General features: G+C 30.5%; 1 protein-coding gene across 7 annotated transcripts; it reads right to left on the bottom strand.

Moving 5' to 3' along the window:
• Positions 1–2,748: 2,748 nt before the first annotated feature.
• LOC106786532 (ras GTPase-activating protein-binding protein 2) lies at positions 2,749–8,022 on the bottom strand. Of its 7 annotated transcripts, none has more exons than XM_014748010.1 (9): positions 7,755–8,022; positions 6,151–6,338; positions 5,876–6,056; positions 5,405–5,773; positions 4,862–5,323; positions 4,517–4,706; positions 4,115–4,380; positions 3,855–4,023; positions 2,749–3,325 (listed from the first exon to the last, which is right to left on the bottom strand). In XM_014748010.1, the coding sequence occupies exons 2-9, from the start codon at positions 6,246–6,248 to the stop codon at positions 3,180–3,182; spliced, it is 1,881 nt and encodes a 626-aa protein (XP_014603496.1). In that variant the 5' UTR covers positions 6,249–6,338; positions 7,755–8,022; the 3' UTR covers positions 2,749–3,179. The 7 variants fall into 7 exon arrangements, with proteins under 7 accessions (XP_014603496.1, XP_014603500.1, XP_014603499.1 ...); XM_014748014.1 differs by having other exon boundaries at positions 3,861–4,023; XM_014748013.1 differs by having other exon boundaries at positions 4,520–4,706.
• Positions 8,023–9,663: the final 1,641 nt, after the last annotated feature.

Here is a 9,663-nt window from a genome sequence, read left to right as displayed (position 1 = left end):
TATTATTATTATTATTATTATTAATATATTAATATTAATATTAAATATTTTTCTACGTGTCGATTTTAATCGATGACTCGTTAGGATATTAAATTTAAAAATCGGCGCGTAGAAAAATATAAGTTTCGAAGACATGCACTTGATTTTTTTTTCTTTATTATTATCATTATATTATTATTATTATTATTATTATTTTCTTGTTCTATATAACAGGACTTTTCAAAATGCGTATGGGGTCGTCTAACTAGAGTTGGGATAGGCAGAAATTTAAGCAAAAGTAACAATTTTTTTGTACGCGAAAAGATTGAAAATCAATTGAAAATTAATTTGATAAGATTATACGTATGGTATTTTTATGAGTTTATGATGATAAAAGTAATCGCCAAATTTGAGAAGCCCCGTTGTTTTCTATAATACTTAATTACTACAATTTATATGTATATGTGTTTCTGTTTGTGTATGTCGATTGGTTGTTTATTTTCATTATATAATTTTCTCTGTTTGTTACAAATTATTATTATTATTATTATTATTTAAATCAGCGTACTGCGAGTTCTGCGATCATCAGACACCACCATATTGGTTTGTCAACAATAGACAATTAATTAATTAATTAATTAATTCAATATTTCAATTCATTCATTCGTTTATAATTTATAAATAAAACGAAGTAATCACGCAAAGATACAAATATTTTCGATAATTTGGAAGTACAGGTACGATTTTTTCTTTGTTTTTATTTTCTTTTTTATTTATTAATTCTACGTTTAATTGTATTCATTTTTGTTTTTATTCGTAAATTTAAAAATTAATAAGAATACGAGGAACGTGTAAAAGAAAGAAGAGGAAGAGGAGGAGAAGGATAGAACAAGTAACATAACTAAAAGAACAAATAAAAGAAAATTAAAAAAAAATTTATTTTAAAAATTAAACCCCAAAAATGATTCAGGATACACGATGCGCGTTTTACATGATGAGTAAGAAAGAAATTAAATAAAAATAGATATAAAAATAATACCAAAAAATAAAAAAAAAAATAAAGAGAAATCATTTGCTATTGCATGAGAAAGAATATGATTAGCGAAAAATGGCGAGACCAGCTGCAGTTGAAGAAATATTTCATGTATTATTATTATCATTAATATTATTATTATTATTATTATTATTATTATTATTATTATTATTATTATTATTATCATTATCATTTATCAATCGATACCGGTCGATTAATCATGCATATAACGTATATATGTATTTTATGTATGTGTTTATACTAGTTTATACTAGTTTATAAAAAAAAACAATTTGACAATGTCTTTTTTAGTTTCGTCGTTCCTTTTTTCTTCCCTTTTTGTTGATCACGACCACAGAACAGTCGCAGTTTTCTACTCCTTACATTTTTTTTTCTTGTTAACAATACAATAACTCTATGAACAATTATTTATTTATTTAATTAATTATTAAATCTCGCCTTTCAAGTTGATATTACTATTATTACTATTTAATTTTTTTTATTTATTTTTTGCGCTCACAGAGAGAGAAGGGGGGTGGAAACGTATATTATTTTTTTTTCTTTTTTTCATATTATAATATCGGCAGTTAGTTTATAACGAATTTAGTAATAATAATAATAATATTGCGAGAGTATGCGTTATTTTATTTAATATATAATGATTTATTCTTTTTTTCTTTGTTGTTAAAATCTTTCTTATTCTTCACTTAAATCGTAGAATAAATTTGGCTCATAATTAATTTTCAATCATAATCTCAAGAATGAGAGAGTTACATTTAATATATTTCTTTTTTTAACAAGAATAAAAGAGAGAGAGATATATATAAAGAAATAAAATTAAAATTTAGAAAAACGAAATAAAATATATTCAGAAAAGAAAACTTAGATATCTCACTATTTTTACGTAATTCTCTCATTTTTATAATTAAAAAATCCTAATAATAAATTGCGGAGCAATTCGTATCTTCTTCTTTTTCTTCTTCTTTTTCATTTTCTTATTTTCAAAGATGATTATTGCTTGTTTGTTGCTGCTTCTGTGTAGTAATTGTTGTTGTTGTTGAAAAACATTGTTCAGAAGATTTGTAGATGGCTGATAACTACGCGTCACTCCATTAAATACGTGTATATGAAAAGTGTTTATGTATACGTATGCATGTATTATATATATATATATATATACGAATGTAAATATGTACGTTTGCATGTGTGTCTTTGATCTTTCATTTTTTATGTTATTTATCCTTTATTATTAAGTTCTTTCTTATTTTTTAAATTTTTCATTGTAAAGTCTTTCAAAATTTCTAACTGAGGCTGTTGTTGGGTTTATGCTGAATAAATTCGATTATAATACTTCATCAAAACTTGGATGGCCACAAAGATAAGAGAACAAAGACAATTATTCTCTCTTTATTATTATTATTATTATTATTATTATTATTATTATTATTATTATTTACTATTTACTATTATTATTATTATCATTAATATTATTTTTTTTGTTTAAAGTCTTGAGATGTTCGATGAAGAAAATTATATATATATATATTTATATATTGGCTTACTAAGGATCGCGAACGAAGATGTTCTCATATTATTATTATTTGTTTATACATACGTATATGTATAATATTGTATTACAATCCCATATATCACGAATTTAGAGTTTAAAAGAGTTCATTTCTTTTCTCATTCTTGTTTTCCGTGAGTCGACCCATCGACAACGTCTTGATTTTTTCTTTTCCCTTTTTTTCTTTTTTTTTTTTTTTTGTAATAGTTGTAACTGCTTGACGAACGTTGGCAAGCAGGTATAATAAGCGTACAAGAGCGACATCTTAGGTTTGATGTCGAGTGGCGTACGAAGTAATAGTAGTAGTAGTAGTGGTAGTAGTAGTAGTAGCAATAGTAGAAGTAATAGTAGTAGTGGTAGTCCTGGGTTCTCTGTGTCCTTTCTTTCGTTCATTCATTTATTTATTTAGAAGAAGAAGGTGGATTTTGTTGAGGATGGGAAGAATGGAAATAGGAGGTGGTAGGGGTAGTGAAGAAAAATTAAGGGATAATGAGAGGTAAATGACGTAATAAAGATATCAGCAAAAGACTTAATATTCGATAAAGAAAGGAATGGGAAAGATGATATTCTTCTGATTAACTGTCACTTGTCGTCTATGTATTAGCGACGATTTTGATAACTGGCATTGTTGGGATTACCAGGTTGTCTCATTCCACCACCTCCCCTACCACCATCTCCTCCTCTTGGAAAACCTCCCCGGCCACCACGAGCTCCATGCTGGCCACCCCTCATCACTCCTGGACCACCTACAATCGATGTATCATACTACTCTTTATGAACAGTTACGACGATCAATACTACATATATATATCTATATCTAGTTTTCCCATTCTTTTCTTAACTCTGTTAGGATATATTAATTGGAATATATATATATGTATGAATGGGTATCTGGAAGAAGAGCCTAGGGTATATAATCTAGTGACCCTATACACGTGGTCGAGGAAATTTAAACAAAACTTACAAATTTATGGACGAGAAACGACTAAAGAAAAATTAGTTTAACAATATTACATGTATTGTTTGTTTGTGATTTTATTATAAGGACAGAAAAGTTAATATGGAATCTATATTCAAAGTCGCAAAGATATTTCCTGGAATAAAAGGAATCGCCAAGTGGAGAAATTTAAAAATAAAGAGATCTATGATATACACCATCATAGTGTGGGCATTATAGGCTTTTGCAGTATGTAACATACATATAGGCCCTTTTTTCAGACACTCATTCATATATTGTTATATCTATAGTTAGGATAATTATGATTATTTTACGACCTCTACCTGGTCCTCGTTGTTGTTGTTGTTGCTGTTGTCCACCCATTGGTCGCATGTTACCATCACCTGAATTTAATCTTCCTCCACTTCCGTCCATCGACATCCTGGGCTTCGTTTTCTTTTCCTCAACGTTCAATTTTTGTCCATGTTCATCGGGATAACATATGGGCTACATAATTGAAAATGTAATTATTATTATTGTAATAAATAATATGTATTATTTGGAAATTATAAATGGATGTTTGTGTTGAATAACTTACCAATGAGTTTAATACTTTCGTTACAACTAACTGATCTTCAAAAGTGATAAATCCGTAATTGGGTACTTTAGTATTATTGTTGCTACCCAAAGGACCTTTGCACCTGTCACTTGATTTGCTGTGTACTCGTAAATCTGCAACTCTACCATATCGTTCAAACAATTGACGTAAATCGTGTTCTGATGCGTTGTGTGGCAAATTTCCAAGAAATAATTGATGGGCATCACTGTATTGACAAGGTCTTGCTCCACCACGTCTTTCTCCGTCTAATCGTGAGAAAATAAATATATACATTAATTATTAGTTATATAAATGAGATAAAAATAATACTGCATTAGGTATTAGATATAAAAATAACATCGCATTAGGTATCGGATATAAATTGGAATATATTAAGTCTGCTACCTCGTTGAACAAGACCACCTCTTGAAGCTCTTTGTTGTTGATGTTGTGGTTGTTGGGGTTGCTGATTGCTATTATTTCTGTGCGTTTGTTGCTGAGAGGCATTAACATTCATTCCTGATAATGTTGCTGCGCTTCCCGTAGGATGTAACTGTGATCTATCGTCTAACCTTAAGTTTGTCATTGGTGGCTGAAAAATAATATACGATTAACATCTTATATGTTTGTTCTTTCCTAACGCTCGCATTTAATAAAAAATATGAATAAGATTGAAAAATAAAAAAGAAAAAAAAGAAAAGAAAAAAAAATAAAAACAAATACCTTGCGATTGTTATGGGAACTTACAGGGGACATAGAGATCTTCGGAACTTGAGGGCTAGGAGTGGAGTTCGAACTTGGAAACGATTTTACCAAATTAGCATATGTTTTAGGTCCGCTACTGCTAATGTTGGTGTTGGGAGACACTTGATGCTCTGGTTCAGACTCTTGTGTCGTTGCTGGATATGTTTCAGCTTCTGTTTGTTCCTGAGTTTCTGCTGGCTGTGCTTGTGGTTCTTCCTCGGTTGATGTCGGTTTTTCTGCCGCGGTATCTGTCTCTGTTTCTTGAGCAAATTGAATCTGTGCCGTTGGTTCAGCTATGTATTGATGTGGTGGTTGTTGTTGTGGTTGTTGTTGTTGTTGTGGCTGCTGTTGTACTGGAGGAGGTGGAGGTGGTTGTTGTTGAGGCTGAGGCTGGGGTTGTTGATTAATCAATGGGGTTTCTTCGTGAACGGTTCCATTCAAAACTTGTTGCATCACCGGATGTACCTAAAATAATAATAATTAAAAAATTGCAAATAGTAATAAGAATAATCATTTTATAATTATAGTTTTATTTCATCCACTAACCAATGGCTGCGGTGGTTGTGCATAATAGATCTGTTGTTGTTGCAGTTGTGGTTGTTGGGTAGGAATTAGAGTAGGTTGAGTCGGTGGTTCAGCTGCTGGTACAGCACCAGTAAGCGACTGTCCTTGATTTTGATGTTCATCTTCATCCGGTTCGGAAGGCCCGCCTTCTTCGGCATCTCTTTCACCTGGTTCGTTAATACCACCTTCCATACCACCAACATCTGTTTCTTCTTCATCAGGAAAGATCAAGTCTTGATATCTAAAGATGTCATTGTGAACGTAATATTTTTTAGGTGCTTGAATTGCTAGAACAAAAGTTTGAGTAAAGCGACGCATCGGTTGACCAGCATTGGACAGTTCTCCGGAAACCTAAAGATATAAAGAAGATATTTAAACATAAATCAAATCAAATAACTAAAATATTTGACTATCTAAAAGTAAAGTAATTAAATAAATGTAATTATTATTTACCTGTACGACAACTCCATTTTCCAAGGTTAATTGTGAGTCAACTTGGCTGATCTTAGCATGACAATCACGAAAATTGAGTTGCTGAATTTTTTGATGAATTTGCTTTTGTCCAATAGCAGGCGTGGATTCTCTATTGGAGTCTAATCCTCCGTGTACGAAAGATGAATGTTGGTTATAAAACCTGGAAAATATTTTTGTCAATATTGTATGGTCTAACACATATATGCAAATAAATAAAAGAAAAAAAGATACTTAATAAAATAATTAATAAATACCTATGGAGATGTGCGGGAGCCTGATTAAGCAATGTATAATATTGCCGGACGAATTCACGACCGACGCTTTGCGGCGAGGGGGAAGCCTCCATTACCATTTTCTTTTTCTTAACGTATCTCAAAACAATCAGTCAGAATAGATCGCTTAAAGACTTGCCAAGATTGCAGTTTGGTAGAAAGGCAATTATCTGAAATGAAAACAAAATGAAATTAATGAAATTAAATTGAGTTCTAAACATCGATATCACATATATTTTAAATAAAAGAGAGAAACAAAAATATGATTCTAATTTTTCTTGTGCATCGAGTCAAGTGTCTTGCTTGAGTTATCACATGAGACTGATGCAGGTAGAAAAAATACAAAATTAACACCGAATAGGAAATAGGGAGAAAAAGAAAAGAAACAAAATAATTTCCTAAAAATAATTATCTACAAGAGTCGATTAACCTAAACATTTATTTAAAAATAAAAAAAAAAAGAGGAAAAAAAAGAAAAAGAAACCTTGTACCTTAAATTAAAATAGAAGCAAGATAAACACAAATACTCCATGGGTAGTACTACTTTGAATATTTATTTTTTCTTTTCTCTATTTCAATGGATGCGAAATGAAATTGAATTTGTTAAAGCTGAAGATATGAGAATTACAGGAAAGTGAAAAGTAGGAAAAAGTATTTAATTATTGGTATGAAACAGGAATGAAGTTTCAAGCAAGAATGTAACGTGTGTTCATTGCTGCGAGTCCATGCTATAAAAGAGAAGAAGAAGAAGAAGTAGAAAAAAAGTAGGGGAGGAGAGGAGAAACGGAAAGAGCATGAGAAAGAAGAAAGGCGGGTAAAAGGTAAGTGGAAGAATGCGAGGAATACAATAATATTATCTAAAAATATTGAAACGAAAAGCAGGTACAAATTAGATAAAGAATGTCCGAGAAGGGTAAATTCTTTCAAACAATGAAATAAAATAGAATAAAGAAAAAGGTCAGATCCGAGAACAAAGAGAAAAAAGGAGGTGAGGAAGGAAGGGACTACCCGGTGGGTATTACAAGAAGCCAGCAACAGCAGAAGCAGAAGCAAGCATGGCGATTTTTCTTCGTTTCTCGCGTAAATTAAACGCTTACACTAAAAATTCCCCAGAAAGCACGCCGTTGGGGAAAATTAAACGAATGTGGTATATATATGCTAAAACTATATAAACAATTTTAGAAATCAAATGAATCCTTATGGATAAATAAATGAGTACATTATTGCGATGGATGTAATTTAAATAGAAGTATTAAAATAATAAATCGATTATACGATAAAAGTGATCGTAGTTATTGATAAATTAGAAACCGGGTTCCCCGTAAGGGGAAGTTAGAGGACGTTGAAAAAGAGATGACGAAGGGAAGGATGGTCGGAAACGGGGGGAAATGGTAGAATAAACGAGAACGATGATATCAGATAATATTTCCTTGCATACTTCTATTTCTTTCATTATATTTATATTTTACCTTAATTTAGAGAATCTCCCTCGTGTAAAATGATTAATATCACTGAACTTTGTCCCCGCGTGTGCAGGGGACTCTATTTAAACGTGGATTTGTATTATTATACTGTTTTACACTCACCCAACAAGGATCGGGATCTTAGATAGACGCGAAGAAGCACTGAGTAGTTTAACCGATGATATTGAGAAAGCCGGGAAGATAATAACAGAATAAAAGTAAGTGAGAGAGAAAGAGAAAGAGAAAGAGAGAGAGATTAACGTTTCCGCGAGAGTAACAACAGTCCACCACGATGATATTAATTATAAAAACAGTTCTCAGTTGTTGGGACTCGAGAGCACCTTGGTGTCAGCACATGCAGTAGAACCTGCACTAAAGAGCTAGTCAAATAGAAAGAATTATACTACTTCCGAGATCACACGAAACTAACGACGCGCATTGTAACGACAGAAATTTCAACTAAAATTTTAAGGCGCGTTTACATTCAACCACTTGTGAATTTGATATTATTTGGATATAATATTGTTGTTATTATAATTAATAAAATTTTATTATTTAAAATATTAATTCGTTGTTATCTTTTAATTTGTTTATTATTTAATATAAATATATTTCGATCGATCAATATCATCCATTTGTATGTCGTATTATTTCTGTCTACTGTTACAATAATAACAATTTTTTTCTTAAATAGTATTCTTAGAAACTTATCGTGTATACTTGATTCGAAGATAAGATTATATTCTTCGATAATACAATACGTAAAAATATTGAACAGGAGTAAACATAATATTCATGGAAATAAGGAAAATGAATAAGCCAGGTTATTTTTGTTCTCATGGTATTTTTTTTCTTTTTATGTCAAAAATATCTGAAGAAAGGGGAAGATAAGGTGCATTCGGAACGTTGTTAAAAATTACAATTGTACAATTGCTTGAACTTCATTCATGCTCACTCGTGTATTGAGTGATTTTAACGAACGTGGACAGGAAGCAATGAGCGATAGGCCTACAGTTGAGTGGACGCCATTTTTCGTATCGTGGTGCGTTTTAAGGGTAGGTACTTTTAAGCTCGTCGCTCATTGGTCGCCATATTTTCGCGCTTTCCAAATCTGCTTCAATTCTTATCATCCTTACATATAAACTATTACCTATTTAAAAACTTATGATTTCTCTCGTTTCTTCATTTATTGATAGGTTCTATGTGATTCTATTATATTATTTCAGTTTCTTTTCTTTTCATCAAATCTTTCATATTTAATTTAGATTTAATTGTAAGTGGAAATTCATTTCCATCTAAAAATGTGTATGTATACGACACCGTTTTGGCGGGCTAATGAAAGAATTTGAAATCATGAAGATAAAATGTATTATGACGATTTTCAGCGAGATAAATAATTGAGATTACTTGATATTATCATTCCTTTGAAATATTGTTTTAAGTATTATCTCGTTAATTTTCATTACAAAATTTTAATCTTTCCCTGATAAATCAATTATGACGAGCAATACTTCTTCTGATAAAATCGAACTTGTCGTTTTCTGATAAAGAAAAAATTCCTATATTATTAACACACGTAGTTAGAATCTTTTTTTCTCGCTCCTTTTCTCTCTATTTTTCTAATGTTATAATATTGTAATACTATAATACGACAACCGCGAAGTTAAAATCTGTTAAACATCGATGCTCGACGATGTTTAAATTTTATATGCTAGACATATATGTATATCGATTAATGTACTAGGCGGAGTTAAGTATTATTATTATTATTATTATTATTATTATTATAAGTTAATTAATTTTTTTGTTTAAATCTTTTTGTAATTAATATGATATACGAGTTTATTTACTCAATTTATAAAAGTGATCCTATCTATGAAAGAACATCTTAACAGAATAGGTAAGTCACAATCACGCTATTTAACAGCTTATTATTTTAATTATTTTTTTTTTTTTTTAATTTCTATGAAACAAAATACTGAAAGCTTGATTTAAAAATATTATTAGTGCATCTCCTTCCTTTCTTTTCTTC

The sequence above is a fragment of the Polistes canadensis genome, unplaced genomic scaffold (genome assembly GCF_001313835.1).
Source record: "Polistes canadensis isolate GaletaPanama2010 unplaced genomic scaffold, ASM131383v1 scaffold_75, whole genome shotgun sequence".
Lineage (NCBI taxonomy): Eukaryota > Metazoa > Arthropoda > Insecta > Hymenoptera > Vespidae > Polistes > Polistes canadensis.
The sequence above is the reverse complement of the archived record's forward strand: the minus strand, read 5'-3'. Positions and strand labels throughout refer to the sequence as shown.